Genomic DNA, 27,620 nt, shown 5'->3' with positions numbered 1-27,620 from the left:
GTTTCTAACGCATGTTCTTGCCCCGCCCCTTTCTCCATGGTGACGGCTCGAACGACGGTTTCACGCGCCACTCATTCGGCCTGCTTCTGTTGTGGCAGGCGCGAGCAATCGATAGTCGGTTCCTTGACAACCAGAACCGGAGGCGGTGCCGGCCCCAGGGAGGAGGCGAGAGGAAACTCCGGGGCAGGGCTCAGGCTGTGGGGTCGCAATCACCAACCGCCACCTGCCTCTTTCTCTCCCGTCCCACTCCATCGGCTATGGCCTCCTCAGCCGGGGCTGCGCCGGCAGCGGTAACCGGCCCCTCCATGTTCCGCTGGCTGGAGGTGCTGGAGAAGGAGTTTGACAAGGCCTTCGTGGATGTGGACCTGCTCCTGGGGGAGATCGACCCCGACCAGTCCGAGATTACCTACGAGGGCCGCCAGAAAATGACGGCGCTTAGCTCCTGCTTCGCGCAGCTTTGTCACAAGGCGCAGACCGTCTTCCAGATCAACCATAAACTGGAGGTCAGACCAGTGGTTTAATGTGACTGTGGGAATAGAGAATCCTCCACCCCTTCTCCCTTCCTGAGGATCTGCAGATTACTGCGAGTATCTCAGCAGACATCCCATCCACCACACTGGATCAGCCCCTTACTGAGGGTCATACATTCATGTTAACTCTGTACCTCAATATAGTCTTTTCCATTAGGTCAGCCCCTGTCTGAGGATCAATGTAATTATGTTGATATATCAATAAGAGGCCCCCTTCCATTGTCCAGAATCTTCCTTGGTGTCTATATATACACCAAGCGCTGTTGTGGTAATGTCCCTATCTCTGAGCCAGGAGGCCTGGGTTCATATCTCACCTACTCTAGAGGAAATTCATAACATGTCTGAGAGGTTTTTCATTGGATCAGACCGTTACTGAGGGTCCATAAGTTGGTGTGAAGATTTCAGAAAACCTCTCACATTAGGTCAATTTTTTACTCAAGGTCAATATATTACTGTGAATATTGCAACAGGGAGAAACAAAATACCTGGAATTAAAGGTCTTAAGATGAGCATGAAATCATTGTCAATTGTTGAAAAAAACTCATCTGGTTCACTAATATCTTTTATGGAAGGAAACTGCTATTTTTACCTGGTCTTGCCTACATGTGACTCCAGACCCACAGCATTGTGGTTGACACTTAGCCTATCCCTGATGGTCCAGAGGGCTATAAAAACTGGCCTAGCCAGAGATGTCGTCTGCATTTAGTGAACGAATTTAAAAAAAAACTCTCTCCAAACTGGATCATGCCACTTACTGAAGGTCCATATGCTAATATCTCATGAGAGACCACATGTTGAATTCTGTTCTTACTGATGGTTGTTGGCACTGGATAGGCACAGTGGCTCAGTGGTTAGCACTGCTGCCTCACAGCCAGGCCCCAGTTTCAATTCCATTCTCGGGCAACTGTCTATGCAGAATTTGCACATTCTCCCCATGTCTGCATGGTTTTCCTCTGGGTGCTCTAGTTTCCTCCCACAGTCCGAAGATATGTGAGCTTGGTGGATTGGCCATGCTAAATTGTACTGTTGTGTCCAGGGAAATGTTGATTAGATGTGTTAGCTATGGGAAATACAGGGTAGTGGGAGGGGGATGGATCCGTGTGTGATGTTCTTTGGAGGTTTGGTGTGGACTTGTGTGGAAACAGGCCATTTGGCCCAACTATAGGGATTTTATGGAGGATCAATGCCTTAATGTCAGTATCTCAACAAAAAAATTCTGCCCAAATCATTGAAGCAGCCTGTGTATAGTACATATTTGATATACTGATGATCAGTATATTAATGATCGTATCTCAATACCCACTGCCATGGGAATCAATCTTTTACCGATGGTAAAAACATTAATGCTGCTATCTCAGTAGAGATACCTGGTTAGATCAACCCCTTTCTGAGGGTGACAATATGTTAATGTGATTATGTAAAACCAAATAGGAAAAGTTTCTTATAGATGTTTAAAAACAAAAATCATGTTTAACCAATTTATTGGAGGTCTTTGAAAGAGTAACATAAGAGCTGTTATGGTAGTGTCCCTATCTCTGAGCCAGGAGGCCTGGGTTCATATCTCACCTACTCTAGAGGAAATTCATAACATGTCTGAACCTATTGGTGTTTATATTTGAAGAAGTAATGAGGATTGATGAGGGCAGAGAAGTGGACTTGATCAAAATTGACTTCAGTAAGGCATTTGACAAGGTGCCTCATGGCAGAGTGCTTAGAAATGATCGATGACATGCAATACAGGGAGGGCTAGCCATTTGGATACAGAACTGGCTCAAAGGTAGGAAGCATTGAGAGATGGTGGAGGGTTGCTTTTCAAACTGGAGGCCTGTGACCAGCATTGTGCCACAAGAATCAGTGCTGGGTCCACTGCTTTTCATCATTTATATAAGTGATTTCAATGTGAACGTTGGAGATATGGTTAGTAAGTTTACAGGTGATACCAAAATTGGCGGTGTAGGAGACTGTGAAGAAGGTTAGAGTCACGATTAGAGTGGTGCTGGAAAAGCACAGGATGTCAGACAGCATCCGAGGAGCAAAAAACTGACATTTCAGGCAGGAGCCCTTCATTCCTGATGGTTCTTCATCAAAGGTAGAAGACAGAGGGTGGTGGTAGAATTGTTTTTTCGGACAGGAAGCCTGTGACCAGTGGAGTGCTGCAAAGATTGATGCTGGGTCCACTAGTTTTCATCATAGGTATATAATTGATTTGGATGTGAGTATAAGAGGTATAGTTAATAAGTTTGCAGATGACACCAAAATTGGAGGTGTAGTGGACAGCGGAGAAGATTAGAGCTGAAAATGTGTTGCTGGAAAAGCGCAGCAGGTCAGGCAGCATCCAAGGAGCAGGAGAATCGACGTTTCGGGCTTCAGCAGCGGAGAAGATTATCTCGGTTTACAACGGGATCTTGATCAGATGGTCCAATGGGCTGAGAAGTGGCAGATGAAGTTTAATTTAGATAAATGCGAGGTGCTGCATTTTGGGAAAGCAAATCTTAGCAAGACTTATACACGTAATGGTAAGGTCCTAGGGAATGTTGCTAAACAAAGAGACCTTGGAGTGCAGTTCATAACTCCTTGAAAGTGGAGTTGCAGGTAGATAGGATAGTGAAGAAGGCGTTTCAGTACAGGAGTTGGGAGGTCATGTTGTGGCTGTACAGGACATTGGTTCAGCCACTTTTAGAATATTGCATGCAGTTCTTGTCTTCTTCCTTTTGGAAGGATGTTGTGAAACTTGAAAGAGTTCAGAAAAGATTTACAAGAATGTTGCCAGGGTTGGAGGATTTGAACTATAGGGAGAGGTTGAATAGGCTGGGACTGTTTTCCCTGGAGCATCAGAGGCTGAGGGGTGAACTTATAGAGTTTTATAAAATCGTGAGGGGCACGTATAGGATAAATAGACAAAGTCTCTTTCCTGGTGTGTGGGAGTCCAAAACTGGAGGGCATAGGTTTAGTGTGAGAGGGGAAAGATATAAAAGAGACCTAAGGGGCAACTTTTTCACGGAGGGTGGTATGTGTATGGAATGAGCTGCCAGAGGAAGTGGTGGAGGCTAGTATAATTGCAACATTGAAAAGGCATCAGGCTGGGTATATCAATAGGAAGGATTTGGAGGGATGTGGGCCAGGTGCTATATGTCTCTCTGACCTGAAAACTACAGACTTTTCTTTCCCCTCCATGTGAAACAAAAAGGAAAACAAAACTCCATTCTAGCAGGGAGTTTTGATCAAACATATTAAATAGGTTTGGAATTTCCTGTGGTGAGGTATGCTTCACTTCTAATGAAACATGCTTTTCTAGTGAGTCGCGCAATAACTAAGAAAGTTGCAGATGTGATTCCAGACCTGAGTTGAATTTCTATTCTTACCTGGCCCTCCGTTGCACATGGGAAAATTGCCTATGTGTGAATTTTACCTGCAAGTTGTATTGGAAATGAATGTTGGATGAGGACAGGATTAAATAACCTTCAGTAACAGAGAGGTTGATGATCAATCATGGCCACTTTAGATGCCTCATGATGATGTAAACATGCTGCTGGAAACTTTGTGTTGTCAGGAAGAGAAATGTGGTAAGAAAATAAATAAAATTGTTTTGAAGATGCGGATACTGAGAGTTCACTAAAATTGCTGTCAGTTTACCAAAATGGATATAAGCAGGAAATGTGGTAAATGTTATTTTAACAGCCAGTGGAACCTGTAAAGCTGGCCAGTCTACCTTTAAAGAATGTGTATAACTTTAAAAATCACACAACACCAGGTTATAGTTCAACTGGTTTAATTGGAAGCACACTAGCTTTCGGAGTGACGCTCCTTCATCAGGTGATAATGGAGGGCTCGATCGTAACACAGAATTTATAGCAAAAATTTACAGTGTGATGTAACTGAAATTATACATTGAGAAATTGATTGTCTGTTAAGCCTTTCATCTGTCAGAATACAGTGATAGTTTCACTTCTTTCATGTGTAAATCACAAAACCTTTTTTTTAAAGTTGCATTCTCGGGTTAGCTGTTAACAATGGTGATAGCTAGGCAATATGTTGAAGGTTCTGGATTAGTGGTGCTGGAAGAGCACAGCAGTTCAGGCAGCATCCAAGTAGCTTTGAAATCGACGTTTCGGGCAAAAGCCCTTCTTATTCCTGATGAAGGGCTTTTGCCCGAAACGTCGATTTCGAAGCTACTTGGATGCTGCCTGAACTGCTGTGCTCTTCCAGCACCACTAATCCAGAATCTGGTTTCCAGCATCTGCAGTCATTGTTTTTACCTAATATGTTGAAGGTGTTGGCCCCCTGTGTTCTCTGTCTATGCCATGATGTTTCGATTGATTCTAATCTAAAAAGTGAGATAATGGAGTTTACATAAATTCATGCAGTTTTTGAGCAAAGTACAATGTAACCCTGCGAGTACAAATTCACCCCACAAAATATATGTGTGCATGTGCGTCTTTGTCTGTCTGTGTGTGGGGGTTGTGAGTGTGAGAAAGTGTGTGTGTGTGTGTGTGGGTAGTGAGTGCAGAGTGTCTTAAGTCTGTGAGGGGGTGCAGGTGTGAGTGTGGGAGTGTGTGTGTCCGTAAGGGTGTGTGTGGGTGTCTGCGTGCGCATCTGTGTGTATGTGTATCCTTGTGTATAGGAGTGCCTGTGTGTGTGTGTGTGTGTATAGTGCAATGGTGGTCACCTGTAATGTGACATGAACCCAAGGTCCCGGTTGAGGCCCTCCCTATGGGTACCGAACTTAGCTATCAGCCTCTGCTTGGCCACTTTTCTCTGCTGCCTGTCCCAAAGTCCACCTTGGAGGATGGTCACCCGAAGGTCTGAGGCTGAATGTCCTGGACCACTGAAGTGTTCCCCAAATGGGAGGGAACCCTCCTGTCTGTTTAAAGAATGTGGAGGACCATCCTTTGATCTGTGCTGCTTTATTGCACAAATTTATATTTGTTAAATTTACATTCCTCTGACATTGTACTTGAGATCAATCATAATATATTTTGTTTAACTTCCTGTTATCGTTCTGTTAACATTTATTGTCAGACTGAAATGCTTAAATGATAATTTGGTAATGACTGCAGCAAGTAGATTGTCACAGAGAGGTATAAGTAGTTGAAAAAAGATTAAATCTACCATTCTGTAGACCTGTGCTTGCACCAAGAAAATAATGCCATGATAGCTTGCATGTGTATGTGTAATCTGTAATGCTATCCAAACTGAGCTGATTTGCAATTGTTGCAATCATGTTCAGGACCACTAGCATTTAGGACAGAAATCAGAATACCCTGAAATTAATCAATAGAACCGCAGCACAAGATTTCATGTTTTTAAACAATAGCATGTTTTCATGCCTCAAAAAGAGCTAAACAAAATAAGCACTATGAAATTAACATTATAGCTTTTGGAGGCTTCTGGGATTACTCCAAAAATATCCCATAATCCTCTCTGTTTTGCTTTAATTCTTGTTAGTAAAGCGATTCTTCTATGATTCTGTGGAGATCCTTCCATTGGCTTTTGGCTATGTGACTTTCCACCTTTTTTACAACTGTGTGGATGCCTCTGCCCCTTGTAAAGGTTGCTAATGGATATCTAATAGCCTTACCACAGCTTTCTAAGCTAATTCTACTTTCTGCCACAAAGCCATATGCGAACCACACAAATTTCATCTTCTAATGGCATTTCCTCCCACAGTCTAAAGATGTGCAGGTTAGGTGAATTGGCCATGCTAAATTGCCCATAGTGTTAGGTGAAGGGGTAAATGTAGGGGAATGGGTCTGGGTGGGTTGCTGTCTGGAGGGTCGGTGTGGAATTGTTGGGCCGAAGGGCCTGTTTCCACACTGTAAGTAATCTAACCTAATCTAAGGCAAATCTTCTACATGCCTTTCCTTCAAAATCCAAACTGACATCCTCAGCCATATTCCGTGTAGTAACTGATTAAGATTGTATTTTCTCTGCTTGAAATTCATGCCTAACTGATTGTCACCTCGTTTTGGCTCTTTTTAAGGGTGGTGCAATGCAGTCTTCTTCAAAGCATAGCTACAATTGCCTCTTCTTTGCAAAGTTACTTCAGTCAGGCATGTTTGCCATATTTTAAGTGTGGCTTTATTTCTAAATGAGTAGTCATAGAGTGGTTACGACAAAGACAAGGCCAATCAGCCCATTATGTTTGTGGTGGCTCTTTGGAAGAACAATTCACCTAGCTCCATTACCCTGTCCTTCACCCATAGCCTCCATTTTTTTTCACTTAAGAGAATTGTATAGTTCCCTTTGGAAGGTTTAAATTGAAAATGACTCCACCATACTCTTACCCAGAGCTAAGTTGCAAAACCAATGAGATTACTGGAGAGATCTCCTACTGATGTGAGGTGTTATGACACTGTTTAAGCCACATACAGTAGTTTTTGTCCGTGTAAGTTATCTTTTACAATACAAGCACCATGTGTACATATCTACTAAATAAACCTCAACTGCCATGCAAAAGTCAAGAAAGTAAGGACAAAGTTTGAAACAGTAGTTATATAGTCTGTCTCCAGCCTTTCAATTTTACTAACAAATGTGGAAAATGTAAAATGATGTATGTCTATTGCCAATCACATCAACAAGTGTCTATTTCTCACATTGCACTTAATAATTAGAAACAAAGTATCTGATTCTGCATTCCTAAGTAGAAGGTATTTTGTTTATGTTGTGTCTTAAAAGAGTCATTGCAGTGGTATTTGACAGATAACCAAAAATGTTAGTAAGCTAATTGGCATACTACTTTCTAAGCATTAGATAATCAACATTCTCAAGTGTACGGTTTCAGATTTAATACTTCTTCATAACCCACAATCTCTCTCTTTGTCAACATTGTGTGTGTCTCACTGTGTGTGTCTGTTTCTCTGTGTGGATGTGTCTCCTTCACTCCCTGTCTTAGAGGGGAGGTAATGGCCTAATGGTATTATTGCTGGACTGTTGATCCAGAGAGCCAGATAAGGTTCTAGGGTCCTGGGTTTGAAACCCACCATGACAGATGGTGGAATTTTGAATTTAAAAAAAATCTGGAATTAAGAGTCTAATGATGATCATGAAACCATTGTTGATTGTCAGAAAACCCCATCTGGTTCACTAATATCCTTTAGGGAAGGAAACTGCCTTTCTTATCTAGTCTGGCCTACATGTGACTCCAGACCCATAGCAATGTAGGTGACTATTGACTGTCCACTGGGCATTTAGGAATGGACAATAAATGCTGCTTAGCCAGTGACATGCTCATCCTACATTTTTTAAAAAACATTTTCTCACAAAACCTGTACATTGGCCTCTCAGTCTAAACTATCTCTGAGCACGCATTTGGACCTTTAATTTCTCCTGTTTCTGTATTGTGGAGAGAAAAGTGGAGTTAACACTTTGAGTCCATTGACTTATTGTCAGTTCAGGATGCAATGCTAATTGGAAGATAACCGTCTAATCACCAAGACATCATGGAAGGCATTTCTCAGGGTAGTGTCCCAGGCCCAGCCATCTTCATGAACTCAATCAAGAATCTTCTGTCTGCCTTAAGATAAATAGTAGAGATGGTTGGTAATAATAATGCAATTTTCAATTTCATTCACAAATCCTCAGACTTCCGTGCAGCAGATTTGGAACAACCTGCAGGGTTGGGCTGTAAAGGGGCAAGCTATACCTTTCTTACACAAATACAAAATAATGACCATCTCCAGAAAAAGTGAGTGTGACTATGTCGTTTTGACATTCCGTGGGATTACTATTGCTTAATCCTTCATAGATTCTGGAGCCACCATTAACTAGGAAGCTAACTGGCACAGCCATATGTTTTAATTTTTTCACTCATGGGATTTGGGCATTACTGTCTGGGCCAGCATTTATTGCCCAACTGAAGTTATACTTGGGAAGGTAGTGGTGAGTTGCCTTTTTGAACTGCTGCAGTCTGTTTGGTGTCGGTAGACCTAAAATACATTTAGGAAGGTACTTCCAGGCCTTTGACTCCATGACACTGAAGAATTAGTGATATGTTTCAAAGCCTGGGTGGTGAGTGGCTTTGTGTAAAACTTGCTGTTGGTGGTGATCCCATGTATCTGTTCTCTTTGTCTTTTGAGATGATCATCGATCTAGGGTAATGGTTGTCACCAACTTACCTTTGTCTTCATTTTGTCTTGAGCCTATTGAGTGCTTTAGTGATAGACAGAGCTTCTAGACAGCAGACACTGTTCTGAAGTAGCAAGGAAGTTAATTGGTTGATATTAATAAGTGCACCCTATGTTTGAAGCGTAATTATTAATCTTCAGGGAGATCTCTGCTCCCTCTGAAGTGAGTAGGACTCTTTTTCTTCAGTAGCAGACTGTGACATTAGTAGAGTGGACTGAGACAGTGTGACAAAACATTAACCCTTCAGAACTATTCTCCTACACAACGCCAACAACGTACACCAAGCACCACAAAGCAGATTGCTTAATTTGTGGTCCCTTCCTCAAGCTTAAATATTCACTCCCTCCACCACTGTGCATCATGGCTACTGTGTGCACCAGCTACAAGATGTATTGCAGTATATTTCTAAGGCTTCTTAAATAGCACCATCAAACCTGTGACCTCTATCATTTGCAAAATAAAAGGGAGCAAGGTGATCATAACATCGCCGTCTGCAAGCTGTCCTCCAAGTAATTGTCCTGACTTGGAAATGTATTGTTGTTCTTTCATTATTGTAGGATCAAAATTCTGGGATTCCTACTTAACAGCATATGGTGTACATGTACAACACTGGCTGCAGCACAGTATAAAGATTAGATTAGAATCCCTATAGTGTTGAAACAGGCCCTTCGACCCAACCAGTCTACACTGACCCTCTGAAGAGTAACCCATCCAGACCCATTTCCCTCTGACTAATGCACCTAACACTATGGGCAACTTAGCATGGCCAATTCACCTGCCCTGCACATTTTTTTTGGACTGTGGGAGGAAACCAGAGCACCCGGAGGAAACCCACACAGACGCTGGGAGAATGTGCAAACTCCACACAGACAGTCGCCTAAAGCTGGAATCGAACCTGGGACTTTGGTGCTGTGATGCAGCAGTGCTAACCATTGAGCCACCGTGCCGGCCAAAGAGGTGTTTCTCCATCACTTTCCTTGTGTTAATTGGGAATTGGAAATAAATAGTGGCCTGTATGTAAGTTAGCTCACTAAGCTAGAAGGTTTGTTTTCAGATGTTTCGTCGCTATACTAGGGAACATTTTCAGTGAGAGTCTCCGGTGAAGCACTGGTGGTATATCCTGCCTCTCTATTTATAGGTCTTGGTTTCTTAAAGGTGTGATGTCATTTCCGGTTCTCTTTTTAAAGGGAAGGTAGATGGGATCTAAATCTATGTGTTTATTGATGGAGATCTGGTCAGAATGCCATGCCTCCTAAGAATTCTCGTGCGTGTCTTTGAGGCATGGCATTCTAACCAGAAGTCCTTAGGATTGACTTATATCCCACCTACCTTCCCTTGAAAAAGAGAACCGGAAATGACATCACCCACCTTTAAGAAACCAAGACCTATAAATAGAGAGACTGGACATACCACCAGTACTTCACCAGGGACACCCCCTGGTGATGTTACCTAGTATGGTGACGAAATGTCTGAAAACAAACCTTCCTTCTAGCTCAGCGAACTAATGTACATATCATCAACCTGAGCTACAAATCTTCTCAAAAATCTCAAAAACTGACCCCGACAGAACTGATTTTAAAGTAAAAAACATCAGACTCCAAGAAGGAGGCTTTGTCAATATTATCAATGCCTGGAAAATAAATTTTAAAAATAATTTGTTGGCCACCTATATCTTGGGGAAATACATAAGATGATCAGCTATGCTTTTTTTTTGTTATATGTAAGACATCTGCACACCATCCAAGATTGATTTTTCCATCAAAAAATATCTGTTTATTTTTAAGGACTCCATGTTAGATGTTTCCTCTGGTTTTTCCATAAAATGCTCAAATAATTTGAGTCCAGTTTCTGCCTCTGCAGAGCAGTGGAAGCTTCCCAATCAAAGACAGAGCCTCGATGTGTACAGTATGTTACCCTTGTAGCCTTTGACACAATTGAGCAGGCCATCCTCCTCAAAATCCTCTTCTATTTTGAACATCTTCGTGGTCCTGCCCTAGTTTGATTCCACACTTGGCTATCTGATTGTAGTCAAAGTGGTTTCTTATCTAGCTGTATGGATAAATTTATAGACCTGTTTCCTTTGGTTAGTGCACCAGTGATGTGATTGATTTAAATCTAATTGAGCAATGGTTGAGAAATCTTTGTTCACGAAGTTGCTGGAGCATGGAATACTTCGCCACAAGGTTGAGGCAGAGAGCATTGCATCTTTGTGAGTAAATTGATAAGTATTTTGAGACAAAAGAAGATTTCATGCTTCCTCTTTTTCAGTTAATGTTATTATTTAAGATGTTTATTGATGTTTCTTCAGTCTCTGTGTTAAGTATTTAATCTTTTGATGGCAGTATTAGGGTTTGTCGCAGCCTTTATACATTTAATACCAAGCTGAAAGTCAATGCATGTAGTGTAGCAAATCATCATGCTGGAAATAGGTGGAAGAAGAGTTTAAAAATTAATGATTACGTGATGTTAAGAAACATGTTCAAATATACACATTGGCACAAGGGTTAAATTGCTAACACAACTTGTGAGCATCTGCAGGACGTGGTAGTACAGTTAATGCTGAGAATCAGGTATGGTGGTGACTTGTTTGGCAAGCTCCCAGAATGTCAAACATGGGTGTGTTACAGGTTCTACTTGTATCGTATAGTGTGGTACTGCACATTGGAGAAATTACTTTTTTCCGGTTACTGTTTTAAGCTATAAGGAAAATATTTTGGGGCATGTAATTTCTTCTCATGATTGTTTTGTATGCTTGCTGCTATTGTGATGAAATTGCCTAGAACTTAGAAGTGATTCGCAACTTTTTCTGTATCAAGACACATTCCAATAAGACAAACCATTCCCCAGCACACTCACTTTTCTCACACTTCATGTGTGCTATGGGGAAGTCTACATATACAGGGCTCTAGACACTTGCACATACACTGTAAATAGTGGTGGCTGGTGTCAGCAAGTACTGCCTTTAATAATCGGCACTGAGACTCCAGAGTTGTTTGGAAGCGCACATACAGCCTTGACCTTCAGTTAAAGCAATGCTGCTTCTCAAGAACTTTTCATAGCATACTTCTCACCTTTTGATTGCTATGACGTACCAAATGAGAACCACTGTTTTAGAACATTAATTTTCTTTTTTAAAATCTTTGATTCAATGATAAAATAATGCTGTAAGCTACATATAGACATTCAATTAAACTAAACCATGAAGTGAACTTCGTATATTGAGTATCTTTTTGCTGCTGAACTGCAACATTAGCAAATTGAGTACAATGTGTTTTTTTTCTGAAAAGTTTGCTTTGTTTGAATTGGTTGAATTCCTGATGGACTATAGAAAGTTTACTTCTGAAGGCAAGACTTAGATATATGTAGTTTTATATAATTGATGAGGGAACCTGATATATATTCTGTAGATATTCATTGTAAACAAATAAAATAAAACCTTTGAGATTTGTAATGATCACATTTTCATTTTGTACAATGTTTTCAGCTGTTAACCATCTGCTTTTCATTTTCCTCTGTAGGCTCAGTTACTGGATTTGAAATCGGAGCTAATCGACACCCAGGCTGAGAAGGCTGTGTTAGAGAAAGAAGTACATGATCAACTTCTCCAGCTTCATGCTGTCCAACTGCAGCTGCATGCTAAGACTGGGCAGAATGTTGACTCCAGCTCAATCAAGGCTAAACTAGTATGTCCTAGCAACAATGAAAATTGTTTTGTTCAGCCTTATTTAGGATGAATTGTTTCAAGGGTTTATTTTTTCAGATCAATTTTCCTTTCGCCTATCAAGCCACAGTTCAATATTCAAAAGACTAACAAAAAAGTCTGCTTCCCCAGAGACATTTACTACTTCTGTAGGCTGGGTTTTTCATGGTTTATTCCATTTTGTGATATTTTATTCTCATCAAATTTTTAACCATAGACAGTAATGACATCTTGAAGCTCTCATGGAAACTGGAGCATGCATATATTCAGTGAGAGACTGATGAATGATAGTCAAAAATGAAAATTTTGTTGCTGTACCTCCAACTCTAGCCTGCATTTCCAGGTAGCTTAGATACATTGAGGTCAGTTACTATTCTTTACTGCTGCTTGCTGAGATCAGCTAATTTGGGACAACTCAATCAGTAAACCTGAGACACTTTTTCATTGGCACAGTTTAGTCTTATGTCATGTTGTATATTACTCAGTAAAGCCTTGCAACTTCACAAAGCTGTTTTATGTTGGATGAATAACTCCAATGTGGACTGAAACACTAATCTGCTGAATCTTCTTCTTAAAACCGTTCTCAGCTGAGAGTCCTGAAGGATGATTCTGAAATCAGATGCAACCGCTTGAAATTTGCTGTGATTTTCCATCCATTAACATTAATGTAATAAAATTGGAGTCCATTCCTACTGAATTTTAAAATGCAGTCAAATGGATATACTAGATATTGTACAGGCTGCCTCTGGAAACACTGTCAGTGACCTTGTTATTGATAGAGGAGAATTTTGTGATGGGAGTAAATGGGATGAGTAGTAGCTTTCTTCTGGAATCTAGGCTGTTCACATAATGCAGGGTTTTAACTCCACATTGTGCATCTTTTAATTTCAGGCAGGTTTCTTTCCTGCAAACTAGCCTGATTGGCAGGCTTGTTTCTCTGAGCTGAGAATGTAGATAAAGAGACCTTAACTTCAGGAATAGACCATGAGATTGCAGTTGCATTCATCAGAGTATGGGTTGAAATCTGGACTTAGTGGATGGTCACTAATCGGTTGAGGAGGTTCTGATTCCCAATCCTGGGCGGAGGTATAGGAATGGATGGGTGGTCTTCAGCTTGTTCTGATGGTAAGCTGGGGTAGGTAAACTTGGTAGACTGGAGTGAAACACTCCTGCCTCTCCTCGTCACAGTTGTACCAAGAAGCAGTCCTAATTCATCAGCTGGGTTTTCTGAGGCTTCAAACACAGGTCAATAATATTTAAGTTTTTGTATGGTGGCCTGCCTCATAGTGCAAACTGGAGGTGGACTGCGATTTTGTAGTCTTTCAGGTTTTCTCTAAGCAGTGGCCCATGGAAATGGTTATCTTTCTTCACTTTATGTTGCCGTAAGCAGGGTTTATTTTTGATGTTTTATTGGAAGTGTTGCTCTATTCACTAATGTAATCACACAGCTTAATCATACAGCCTTTGATGACTTGCATGAAATGCTGGAAATATATTTAAATAGTCTTTTCAGTCATGTTATGATAGGTAGGTAGGAGCTGGAAGGACTTCAACTTAGGCCTTCTGGCCCGGAGGTAGGGCACTGCCACATCACCAGTTGCTAAACTTGATGACACAAAGGAGAGTAAATTGTGAAAAGACCATAAAGCAAAAGTAGATGGATTCAGAGAATTGGCAAAACTTTGGGAGGTTATGCATAATGTAAGAAATTGGGAACCTTTCCCCTTAGTACACAGACTACAAAAGCACCCTTATTAATTAAATGGAGAGAGGATTACTAAAATTAATTCATGATGTGGGCATCGCTTTATTGTTCATCCCTAGTTGCCTTCAAGAAGGTGAGCTGCTGAACTCTGAGGGACAAAGAGATTTGACTGTCTTGGTACAGGAATCACAATGTATGGAGGTACAGCAAGTGATTAGGAAAGCAAATGGGATATTGTTATTTATTGCAAAGGATGTGGAATGTAAGAGTAAGGATAAGATCACATCTCACACATTGTGTACGGTTTGCATCACCTATTTTAAAATAAAATATAATTGTATTAGAAGCAGAGCAGATGAGGTTCTCTTGACTGCCAGGGAAGAAGTAATTGCTTTATAAGCAAAGTTTCTACAGATTATGCGTGCATACATTGGACTTTCAAAGAATGAAAGGCAATCTTAAGAGCTGAGGGTCTTTACAAGACAGGTATTGAAAATGTGTTCTCTTTTGGGAGACAGTAGAACTAGGCTACATAGTTTTTAAAATAAGGGGTCTTTCATTGAGGATAGGGGAGGATTGTTAACCTGTGGAATTAGCCCAGAGCGTAGTGGAACCTATAAAGTTAGATAAAGCCTAGTTAGATTATTGACTGACGGGAGTGAAAATTTATAGGGGAAGGCGGAGGCCATGGTCTTGTTAGATGATGGAGCAGGCTGAAGGTACGAATGATCACCTTCTAGTTTGTAAGTTTGTGTTAACATTGAAATGTAATCTCTGCTTTGATATTGGACAAAATTCACTGATTATTCCTTTGTTTTCCTGTGAATAAGTTTTAACTATTTAAAATGTATTAAAATGTCTGCTATCTTCCTAATACCATTTTCTTTCCTGCCCTAAGTCTGTCCTTTCAGTGGATGAGCTGGTAAGTGAGTGCACTATTGTGACTACTTTTCTGTGGATTCACTGGCAACTGTCACTGCCTTCCATCGATCTTACTCTTTCATTATAAGTCACGCAGGGTAATAGATTTTTGAACGAGAGGTGCTGGATTAATGGTTGTCACAGAGTACAATACTTAATGTGTCCTTTCATAAATGTAAAACTTTGACTATTTTTACTGCTGTGAGCAACAATGATAATTTTAAAAATATTTTAAGAATGATTTACTGAAGCTATGTAAATTGACCATTTGTGCTAACTTCAGTTAGTTGAAGATTTTTAATTTTGAGTATTTTAATAAAAGCATAGTTTCATACATTTTTCAGAAGGTTTTTAACCTAGGTGTAATAGATCTGCTAGAAACTAATTATTAGTTTGTCATTTATCACAATAAAACTAGTCTTTATAAATTATTCTAAGTGCAGTGAATATTCTTCATCTTATGAGCCATAACAACCAGTAGATTTGATGCTTAAGATAATTAGTGATGTTAAACGTATGTATTTTACCACTTCCCGCATCTCTGCTATTAATTCATATAATATTTTTTCAGTTTCTATACAGTTGAAGATTAAAAATTAAGATAGCTAAATGTTTATTATTTCCTACTTTACCGAAAGTATTGCAATCTCATGAAATATTTTTCTTGTCATTTGAGTAGTTTATTAGAACACTATGTTGGACTGTCTTATTGCATTTGAGCCAAAGTTGTTCTCATCCTTTAGGATTTGACTTTGATATTAAGTGTGAAGACAACACAATCTTGGCAATGCTTGCAACTTCAAAGGGCAATATATATACTAATGAGGGAAATTACATATATTGGTAACCAATGTGTCTATTTTTCTGGAAAGGAGAAAGAACTAGAATCCAATAAAAAAGAAAAAGTGAAGGAAGCAAAGCTAGAAGCTGATGTGAAACTGCTGAGAAAAGAGAATGAAGCCTTGCGTCGCCATATAGCTGTTCTGCAAGCTGAGGTATATGGTGCAAGGCTGGCTGCTAAGTACCTTGATAAAGAGCTGGCAGGCAGGTGAGGAGTCGCTCATAATGTATGTTATTCTGTCTCTAACAGAAAGCAAGCCAGGACTTTGCAAACATAAATTATTTATCTTCCTTTAATATCTCAGTTGTGATAACTTATGACACCAATAAATAAAATCACCTTTCTTTACCATTTGCAATAGTGATGCACCTGTAAGGTAGCATTTTAAGGTGTTAAAACAAAATTAAGTTGTCACAACCTGAGTCAAAGGAAATTGGAATTCATACACTTTACAGTGGTGCATTTGATGAGCATAATCTTTATCTTATGTAGAGTTTCAGGTTATCTCAATTAGCATATTCTATATAAAACACCTTTAATTCATGTGTTAGATTTTATGCAGACTTCACCATGAATTCTGGGTATGAGAAATGTTACACAATAAGACAAAGGAGCAGAAGCAGGCACTGCAGCCCATCTAGTCTGCTCTGTTAGTCAATAGGATCATGGATGATCTCTTCGTCCTCAGCTTCACTTTCCTGCCTTTTTCCCCTTAACCCTTGATTCCCTTACCAATTAAAAATCTATCACAGCTTTGAATATGCTTAATGACCCAGATTCTACAGCTCTAGTAAAGAATTCCACAAATTCACTATCCACTGAGAGAAAACCTTTTCTTCTGAGATTATGCCCTCTAGCCCTAGCCTGTCTTACAAGGAGAAACACCCTAAGGCCAGCATTCATTTGATATCCCTAATTTTCCCAGGAAATTATTCACCCTCTGTAACCACAACAATCCATGAAATTTAGATACACTCATTGTGCTGAAAATGTTGCCTAAGACAATATTTAGTTTCTAAAGGCGAAATGGTTGCACCCGAGGTACTTGCCAGTTTCTCTCCCTTAGATGTCCACTGTACATACTCTGTACCTTTTATTTTTATTTCCTGTCACCCATTTAGGTGAACAGGAACTTCAGCTGGGTCACACATTGGTTTAGCAAGCAAGCAGCCTCTATTTTGTTTTTGTTGACACATTTCAGGGCAGAAACATCAATCTTTCTAATATTTAATACTTTGTGCAGAGTGCAACAAATCCAGCTGTTGGGTCGAGACATGAAAGGACCTGCTCATGACAAACTCTGGAACCAGTTGGAAGCAGAAATACATCTTCACAGACATAAAACTGTTATTAGGGCATGTCGAGGGCGCAATGACCCAAAACGACCTCTGCCCATGCCACCTGGACACGTATGTAAAATTTAAGTTTTCACTTTTTCAATAAAAGACGATATTTACTTGGATGTAAATTTAAAAACCTTCCAAAGGCTGAAAATCCCCAGGAGTTCTGCAGTTTGAGATTTTGTGTATGGACCCAGAGGACGTGATGCTAAATGACTATTTTACAACTACTTTTTTAACCAAGGCACATGCTGAGAAAGTCTTAGTCATAGAGCCATTCGATGGGCTAAACTTTGGTTGAAAGAAAGTATTAGATTGTCTGGATATACTTGTTGACATGTCACCAGCACTTGATCAGCTGCACCCACGGATACAGAAGGAAGTCAGTGTCAGAGTAGAAAAGGCACTGCCTGTAACCTTCAAATCCTTCTTGGATACAGAATTGATACCAGAGAACAGGAGAATTCTAAATGTTACACATTTTTTTTGAATAGGTGTGTAAGGATAAGCCCAGCAACTGTACATCAGTTAGCTTAACTCGGTGGTGGGAAAGCTTTCAGAAACAATAAACTGGGGAGAAAATTAACAAAATTAAGGAAAATGAATTATGTACATTAAACATTTTGTGTTTTTCAATGAAGTAGCAAAAGAATTCTTATGGATGATGTAGTTAATGTGGCCTAAATATATTTCCAGTAGGCATTTGATAAAGCATTGGTGATTGGTCAGTTTTGCAAGTTGGCCATGGTTGCCTACAAATTCTCATCTCTGAGGAATCCCTTCTCCTCAAATATTGACATGCATATTTAAAAATAATTTACACAAAAATACCGTTGTTTCAATTCTGAGCACCACATTTTAAGATAGATATCAAGGCCTTCAAGAGAGAGCAGAAAGGATTTTTTGGAATGGTACCAGACATTATCATTATATGCATCATCTCTGTACACAGTTCTCCCAATGCTGGAATTTTTGAATAATAAAAATCCTGAAAGTATGACATGTTTTGTCTTTTAAATTGAATTTCATATTCTCTTAATAATTGAGCAGAATATTGATTAGAGTTTTAATTTATCATTGGTTCCCAAGATTAGGTTTCACTAGGGCTTTGTTTTCAATGCTTCAGCAAATCATGGAATTTTATTTTCTCCAATTTATACTTTTTTGGGCTCGTTAAGTTTGTCATTATTTTCATTTGTTGGAATTAGTCACCATTTTTTTCTTCCTAAAATAGGATCCAAATGTTATAAGGAAGTCCCAAGGTGTTGGGCCAATTCGGAAAATCCTGTTAGTAAAAGAGGATCATGAAGGTCTTGGCATATCAATTACAGTAAGTCTGCTTTCATATCTACTTACTGAGATTTACACAACTATCTAGAACAGGAAAACCTAAGTTTGGACAGAACCAAGGGATGCTGAAGACCAGATGCAGGAGCTTCACTTTTGTCTCTATTTAGGAGGCTTAAATGGTAGATCTTGTAAAGGACAAATTTTTCATTGATTTCTATGATCTGAAAATGATATACCACTTATCTTCGATCTTGCAATATACTGTAGCTCTATGAGCAGTAGCACCTAGTGTCTCAAGATTTACTCTTTTTTTTGTGCCAAGTGTTTTCCATCGTGGGTCTGTATTGATTGTGTGGTAAGTAATGTAGGAGATGTCAGTTAACCACCTCTAATACAAAGTCTCACTGCAATGGGACAAATGAGCTCAAGAAACTCTAGGTTCTGTGTCACAGAAAGTAGGCTACTTGGTTTCCTGAGGGCTCTCTGATTTGACTTTTTGAAATCGCTATGGCAGCAAGTTTGTAAATGACTATTTTGTACTTGTTGCTTTGTTGATTGATGGATACCATGTCTGTTGCCTATTGATTGAGGTATAAGCAAATCAATGACAATATTTACTTAAACATTTGAGTTTTATAATGTTCCATGAGGCGTACAAAGTTAAACAGATTAGACCCTCCTGTTGTAATGTATATTAAAATGAATGAATCATGATTGAATTTGTGAATGTAATCTGACTTTTCATCTCATTCAAGCTAATAACTGATATTGTCTAGTTATGAAGTAAAGTTGCAAAAGGTTGCATTGAAACAACTGATGTAATGATTTCCCAGCTAATATAACAAGAATTTACATCCATTAAATACAAGAGTAGAGAACAAAATATCAGCAATTTGTAAAGTGTACACTAAATAAAAAGCAACATCAGAGACTATAGTGATAAGGCAAAGTTAAGTTTTAAGAAGAATGTTGAAATTAAGTTTTTGGAAGTAGGCTGGTGATGAATTGAAGGAGCTTTGACATGGAACCCAGAATTTCGTTGTAGCTGAATAAACAGGTAATGATTAATTTCTCATTTTCTTGGACTCAATGTTTGGAGAATGGGTGGTGCATGCAGATATGCAGCAGAAAATACTGATGAGGTAGAGTAGGTGAACACATGAGGGACTTAAACAAGGATGAGTAGATCCACTTGGGTATGATAAGTTGAAGTTTGCAGAGGATGAAATTGTTGGGCAGTGAAGGAGAAAACAAGCAAGTTGTGGTTTGCAATCTAGATAGTTACAAATCACACAACACCAGGTTATAGTCCAACAGGTTTAACTGGAAGCACTAGCTTTTGGAGTGCTGCTCCTTCATCAGGCACAACCACCTGATGAAGGAGCAGCACTCCGAAAGCTAGTGCTTCCAATTAAACCTGGTGGACTATAACCTGATGTTGTGATTTTTAACTTTGTACACCCCAGTCCAACACCGGCACCTCCAAATCATGCAATCTAGATAAGTAGTTTGAAAGGAAAAGGAGGTCACCTCAAGGTATTCAAGAAATTGAATCTTGGAGTGACAAAACAGGGACTTGGCAGCAGCATAAATTTAGGAACAAAGGCAAGGAAAATTCTGAGCTTGATAAATGTTGGCAATGATAAATGAATCTCAGCTTGGGTTTAAATAGGACGCCTGATGTTTGCAGCTCCTAGTCTAGTTTCAAAGTATCAATTTGGGAGATTATTTAAATCTTGGGCAATGGCAATGGGGTGTGACTGGGAGCCAAAGACCATAGTGACAAATTTACAAATACTTGTCTGGAGGAAATTGCACCTCCGTAAAGGAGCTTTAATGCTGCCTGAGAATATTAACATGCAGTCTATAATCCCATCTTCAGTCAAAAGTGCAAAATGTAGCTCAAATGTGAGAATGAGATTTTTTACAAGTGTAGTATTCCTTCTGATCTATATTCTATTTCCTCATATTGGGCATGCATTGATATTTTTATATGCATGTTAAGAAAATTCCTATAACAACATCGAGTCACGATGTCAGTTTTTAAAAAAAAATTTTAATAAGCGAAGTTACATTAAACTTGTAAATCAATAAAAACTCTACAGCAAATTTTAGAGTTTAGCTTATTTGAATGCTACTACTCTGGGAGCTGTTGTAACATTTCGTAGCATACATGTAATGGGATAATTTTACAGGATTAAAAAGAAAATAAAAATGCATTATTTAGATGTTAACTAAATGTGTTTTAAATACAAAACAGGGTGGCAAGGAGCATGGAGTTCCAATTCTAATATCAGAAATCCATCCAGGTCAACCTGCTGAGCGATGTGATGGCCTGCATGTTGGAGATGCCATACTAGCTGTTAATGGAATCGATCTGAGAGATGCCAAACACAAAGAAGCTGTTACAATTCTCTCTCAGCAGGTAATTAAACTGACCACCTGTTAAGTTACATGTGTAATTTTAATGTTTTCTTGCTGGACATTTGCCACCATGCATTTCCTGCATTTTGACTTGCACTTATCTTGCCAAAAAGATATTTAAGATCTCAAATAAGGAACTTTTATAGTCCATTTGTACCATCTTGCAAATCTAAGAATGCTCTGCTTTTTAATATAATTCAATAATTTTGCTTTATTAGCAACAGAAGGTTACAATAACCTTTCTTCAGTGTTCAACTGTGGAATATTTAAGTGTTTTCTGAAAGCATAAATGAAACATTTCAAATTACCAACAGCACAAAAACATGCAATTCAACCTAATATATCTGTTAATGTTGCTGCTCCATACAGACCACCTTGTTTAAGATCAACATATCCTTCTATTCCTTCATCCCTTGTCTGCTTATCAAGGTCCCCCTTGAATGCGTCTTTGTGCTATTCACCTCAGCTGTTCATTTTTCCTTGGCAGTTCCATATTCTAACCAATGTTTGAAGTGGTTTCTTCTGAATTTCCCAATTTATTTAGTAATATCTACTTTATGATCCCTACCACTGATTTTCAACTGCAGTGGAAATGCTTTATCTATATGTCCACGCTGTCAAACCCTTTCATAATATTAAAAACCTGTATTAGGTCAAACCATAACATTTTTTATGAAAAATGGTCTCAGCTTGTGGAATGTTTCCTTACAATTCCAAAACTCTAGTGAGTTGTTTTACATCTCCCTTCCATGCCTCTTTGTCCTTTTTATAACTATTCACAGGCCCCTTTTTTGATCCAATCAAGGTTCGATACAGAATTGTCATTCAGTAAAAAATATGTTGGCTCAACCAGCAACACCTGCATCCCATGAATAAATGTTTTAAAAAGCGTAATTCAAGTTCAGCATAACCTAGCTGCCCTTCATTGCTGTTCCATTAGAAGTGAACCTGTGATTTTTTTTTCCTGAAAGTGAATTACATTGCTACTTTCAATGAGTTAAGTTAAAAATCACACAACTTTGTACACCCCAGTCCAACACCGGATATGTAATTCCTACCTTCCTGACTATTACTTCTATTTGACTTGCTGAATTTTTTCAATGTTTTGTGTTTTTATTTTAGATTTCCAGCAATGCCAGTAATTTTTTTTTAAATTTGTAGAATTACTTCGTTCAGGACTAAAACAAAAACAACTTTTTGTTTTAAAGAGAGGAGAGATTGAGTTTGAAGTGGTGTATGTTGCTCCAGAGATAGACTCTGATGATGAAAATGTGGATTACGAAGATGAGACTGGGCACCGATATCGCTTATATCTTGATGAGCTGGAAGAAAGCAGAAATGCAGCTGTTGGCAGAAATGATGGCAGTGGTGACGCCAAACCCCTAGCAGGTAGACATTTCAAAATGTTCACCATGAGTGACTAAACATCTTAAGGTGTTTCAAAACCATTTTAAATACTACAGAGAGAATGAGCTTGCACATTTGCACAGAATTTTTCACAGCCTAAAGACTTTTCAAACACTTTACAACACTTATTACAGCATTGGTTGTAATGTAGGGAAATGTAACACCAATTTGTGTTCAGCAAGGACGCATAAACAACATTGTGATAATAACCAGTTGATCTGTTTGAGTCATGTTGGTTGGAATGTATTTTGGCCAAGAGACTGAGAGAATGCCTTGCTTTTGTTTCAAGTAGGGCCATTTCTGCCTGAAAGCTGGCGGAATTCTTGGTGTACCATCACAAGTTTTAAACTGAATTGTATGCTCCAGACTCTGAATTGGAACTTGAACCCAAATCCATGACTTTCTGGGTTCAGGGACATGAGTTCTATCACTGAGTCAATGCTGATGACTATGCTTTTGGATTGAATAGAAATTATAATATGGTTGTTGTGGAACTTGCTGCATTTCAGTACCTTGCCAAATTGGGTAATCTTCAAGTGAAGCCAGACTTGAGTACCAGCAGAGTTATTGTATCTATCAACAATCAAGCTATATTTTACCCCCTTTTTTAAAATATTGTTTCTATGTGCACAAAAAAAAATCTGGTTGATTTTTTTCCTTTGTATTCTGGTGCATTGAGGCCATTATGGGCATTTATTATGCAGTTGGTATGCACTTCAACAACGATCAAGTTTTTTTGATCTGTGAACTGAATTTAATGCTGCCATTAACAGCCAAATTGTTGGGTGAATATTATTTCTTCTTTCTCACTAGAGGTTCTGTTTTGGAAATTAGTTTCTGTTTCTCCCAGCTAAATGACTGCGTATTTCCCATGTGACAGGGCAGCTCTGTATTTTTGATTGTTGCCAGATGCTCGCAGGTAGTCAGTGTGCCAACTTAACCACTTCAGTATTCCTGAAAATTTATTTTATAATTTATATAACATAATTACATTTTTTTGCAGAGTGAAAAATGTCACCTAATATAAATTCTAAAATGTCTTTACCAGTTTCATGCATTTTTGCATAAGATATTAACACTGACTTCTTTTTGTAATAGTGACAGAACAGAAACCAGTTCTAGATGCCATCTTAAATGGGGATGCAGGAACAAGCAGTGAAACTGCTTCAGAAGATGCAACACCGAAACAAAAAGAGTGTGCAGAATGCTCATCTTAAATTGTCCCTATGTTACTTGAACATTAAAGTGATATTTCTGCACTTGACTGGCAATACCGAAGGAACATTGTGTGAATGTGATCAACTGTGTATACCTATATTTGAAAATAATGTCTATAAGGGATCACCATGATTATCTTCTGTGCCTAAGGAGTTCCAAATATTCTACACCATAGAGTTGCATTATTAATGGTTCTGCATGTATGAAAATATTTTGATGTTGTGTTAATTAACCAACACAAGTAAATTGTTGGGTCTGTATGTTCTGATGTTACAGCTAACTTAAGTTTTGAAATTAGTGGGAGATTTAGCATGTACTAGATGCTAACTTACTAGTTGGTGTCTTTTGGGGTATTTTCAAACTGCCAGTTGCACTTTCTCCTTGGGGGTTTTTTTGTGCACAATATTTGCACAAAAAAAAGCACTTTCATCCTGTTATAGTTATGTTCTATCAATCTATTCAGTGATGTTGCTTATAAATTAAACCATAGGCCTTTGGGGAAAATTTGATATTGCATTTGCTCCTTGTTTTTCATATGTGATTAATTGGAAAATCTATTTTTTTTCTTGAAATATATGCAGAACTGTTAATTGGTTTTCCTAAAGGTACAATAGAACTGTCCTCACCCTTGGCCTTCTCCATAAAGAATGTAGTTACATTGTACTAAATGTTGCTATTAATGTAGATAGAAATTCACAGTTAACAAATAGTTAATATCTACAAATAGTAAAAGTGTGATATCTTGTGTTTAAACTTTACGATACAGAAATAATGAGTCAGTGAGATATAGATTATTAGGTTGTATAACTGAATCTCATTGAAAGACTAATTTCTTGAAGTACATTCCTTAATTCAGCAGGAAGAATTATTTAATGATACCTTGACAGTTACTTTGTTGTAAGTACTCAATTCTTATGTATCTTCAATCCAGAATTGAAATGCACTATTTATAATGATCAGGTTATCCTTTTTAAGGACATAAAATAGAACATCGAGTAAAGTTAAGGTGACCTTGACATATTTGATATAGGGTCATTTCTTCAGGTGCATTGCATCCTTGGAAGAGACGCATGTTGTATGAACTAGCCTCTGTTCATTGATCTCTTGCAATTAGTTAATATGACTTATGAATTTGGTTTTCAAGTAGTGCAGGTGCAGGATGAAGTCCATATTGCATTTTTTGAAATTCAAAACAATTTCCCATGTGTGCAGAAATGCTTAAGGATAGTTAATAACAAGAATTTAGGCTGGGGAAAGCTCACAGTACTATAACCGGTAGCTATTTAGGTGGAAAAAATGGTTTTTAAAACCACAATATAGTAGCTGTTGGAAACATAAAATAAAATCAGAAAATGCATTAAATGTTTTGGTTAGGCAGCATTTGAGAGGAGGTGGTGGTGGTGCAGGGGTGGGGGTGCAACAAGCTTTGCATTTCAGTCATATTATTTTTTTGTTAGATGAAAAAACTTACTTTCTGAACAAAAAACTCACAAAAAAATCCTTGCTTCTCCTGTTTTATCTATATTTACACACTAGAGTTCACACTCTTTCTATTTATATATTGTAATGAAAATAGTGAACTTTTATAGTGTAAGTTCATTCTCAGCAGCGATTTCCTCACCTTTCTTGTATAAGCAACTCTATTGTACATACATCTTTATTGGATTTTTAACTATTTATAAAGTTACAGTTTATGCTTATTTTTATGTCCCTACCCAACCCCTTTCATTACTTTAAAACTGTACTGTAAGTGACTGTTGACTGCTATTACACACTGACATTTGGGTTTAGTTGCTTGCTGAAGCAGCTTGAAATTTCTTCCATATTATATCATCCACTTATTTCCCATGATGATTTGACTTTTAAATACCAAATTCATTCTCCACTGCTTCTGAAGCCTCAACCGAAATAGCAATACCATTTCTAAGCTTGCTGTCTTTTGTCAATTGATGACAATGAGTCACCATTAGCTAGGTGCACATAATTTGAGATATAATAAATTTGTTGTGCATCTGTGGGAATGTAGATTTTGTTTCTTGCAATTTCATTTCCTGTTACAAGTGGCCAAATGGAATGCATAGGAACCTTTGATGTACCAAGATCTTATACTTCTGACTTCACAAGGTTCATGATAACACACGTGGTAGTGGCATCCTTACTGAGCTGGAAAATGTCTCATCTCAGTGTTTCGTTACAGAATGTACTGGAATATTCTTTTACATAACAACTCATTTTAATATTCTTTAACACCAGTAATACTGGCAGTGAATTTCGTTCATTGAGTGATCTTTGCTTCTTGCCTCAGCATAAAATTCTGGCTTTTTTAGCGAAACAGTGGAGAAAATGGAAAAGCTCTGTGTAATTTATTTCGTATTCACTTGTTATAAAGTGTTTAATGTACTGTTTACATTAGTTTAACACTCCAATATATTTATGGCTTATATTCATTTCCTTTTGAATTGGGAAGTCTTAATTTGGATGAGAATATAATTTTTATAGTTTTACATCCAGATATAATTACAGAAAACCAAAAATAGACTAAATGGGAAAAGTGATTTTCTTAAGATTTTAAAAATGAATTAAATCTTTCATACCATGCTGGGAAGCAAGGGATGTGGGAGGATTAGAGGCTGAAAGTTAACTGCAAATGTGAATTTGTACAGGAAGCATCCAATTACACAAGTGCAAAATTTATGGCATATGGGAATATTTTCATTTCCAATGTTTCTATTTTTAAACACTTTTTTTTAGCCTCTGATTCATTTATTTAATCAACTGGAAACCATTTACTTCTTAAATAATTTTCTTTATGATGTCCATTCAATGTTTTGAAGAAGAAAACAAAACCATAGAACTTGGAGCAAATTTAAATGTAACACTGGTCATGCTAAGTATTCCATTCTTCCATTTCTGGAGATTTCTGATCAGTAATGTGTCCAATAATGTTATATTGTTTTAGGAGTGTTTATTGTATTTCAAGTGCAGTACCTGTATACAGTAGTGTAGAGCTGGTGGACTAGAATTACATCAACATTCTCTGTTCATTCTGTGATCAGCATTAGCAACACTCTCTGTACAGTTGTGTTGAAAGGCAAGTTGAATTTTAATGTTGACACAAAGCTGGCAAAATTGCCACTACTCTAGTTATATTTAAAGAAAAACTCCCAGGTTATTTAACTTGCACTGGTTGAAGTGAAGCTATCTGCTGGAAAGTCTACATTCAATTAAGCAGCTTCACATTGGAGTTGCTGTACAAATTTTCTGTGGAACCAAAGCTGAAAGTGATTTGTATCAATACGAAGGTGCAACATAACTAACGTATAAAAGAACTGAGGTGAAATGTGTTCTCCTTGTCATATTCCCAGCAGTTGATGTCTGATATTTTGTTAATGAATCAAAGCAAAATCTACATTTATAACAGTGATGGTGCAGATAAACTACTGCACGCCGTGAAAACCATGGCAAAAGTATCTGAAGTGTGGATTCTAATTTAATGATATTATGGATGTACTTGAGACTTGTACAAAATAATTTGTAGACATTTGTATTCCAGTTCAAATGTCACTGGAGAATGAAGGACAGATGACTGTACATCATTCTACTTCAAGTGGCTTGATTTCCAGTGTCATATATATGAAAATATTCCTTAAGTGTTTCATCCTGAAAGTTCAAAATGAATCTTCTCTCATTTATTATTGAGTACATAAAATTACAATACAAAAAAAGGTCAGCCTAATTGATGTGCTGGCCAAATACTATGGTCAGTTCTCAACTATATTTGACCTTTAGTGGCAGAATGAATTTCAGGGACATCTTGTAATATTGCTTTCTCCCTCAATATTCCTTTTTTGTTCCCGAGGGGATGGTTAAATTATTGATGTTTATGAATATAATACATAATATATGCATCTGTATAATGAGATGAAATATTGTTTATGAATATTGGTACATAACACGTTTCCTTATACTCAAAAACAGCAGCTAGTAAAATTAGTTATGTAATGGCAAATGTATTTTTTTAAAAAATGCCTTTTTATGAAAGATTTTTTTTCTTTAAATGTGAAGCAGGTTTTGTCCATAAAGGTTCATTGGAAGATAAAAAGCAGGAGCATTGAAATTA

At 38.1% G+C, this 27,620-nt stretch overlaps 1 protein-coding gene across 2 annotated transcripts; it reads left to right on the top strand.

Annotated features, from left to right (window-relative positions):
* Positions 1–27,620, top strand: gopc (golgi-associated PDZ and coiled-coil motif containing). Of its 2 annotated transcripts, XM_072555836.1 has the most exons (9): positions 1–503; positions 12,173–12,337; positions 14,958–14,981; positions 15,853–16,028; positions 17,065–17,230; positions 18,396–18,491; positions 20,712–20,876; positions 22,084–22,264; positions 23,381–27,620. In XM_072555836.1, the coding sequence occupies exons 1-9, from the start codon at positions 12–14 to the stop codon at positions 23,497–23,499; spliced, it is 1,584 nt and encodes a 527-aa protein (XP_072411937.1). In that variant the 5' UTR covers positions 1–11; the 3' UTR covers positions 23,500–27,620. The 2 variants fall into 2 exon arrangements, with proteins under 2 accessions (XP_072411937.1, XP_072411944.1); XM_072555843.1 differs by lacking the exon at positions 14,958–14,981.

This window comes from Chiloscyllium punctatum, chromosome 3, assembly GCF_047496795.1.
Source record: "Chiloscyllium punctatum isolate Juve2018m chromosome 3, sChiPun1.3, whole genome shotgun sequence".
NCBI lineage: Eukaryota > Metazoa > Chordata > Chondrichthyes > Orectolobiformes > Hemiscylliidae > Chiloscyllium > Chiloscyllium punctatum.
Note: the sequence above shows the minus strand (reverse complement) of the source record. Positions and strands in the feature narration are given on the sequence as shown.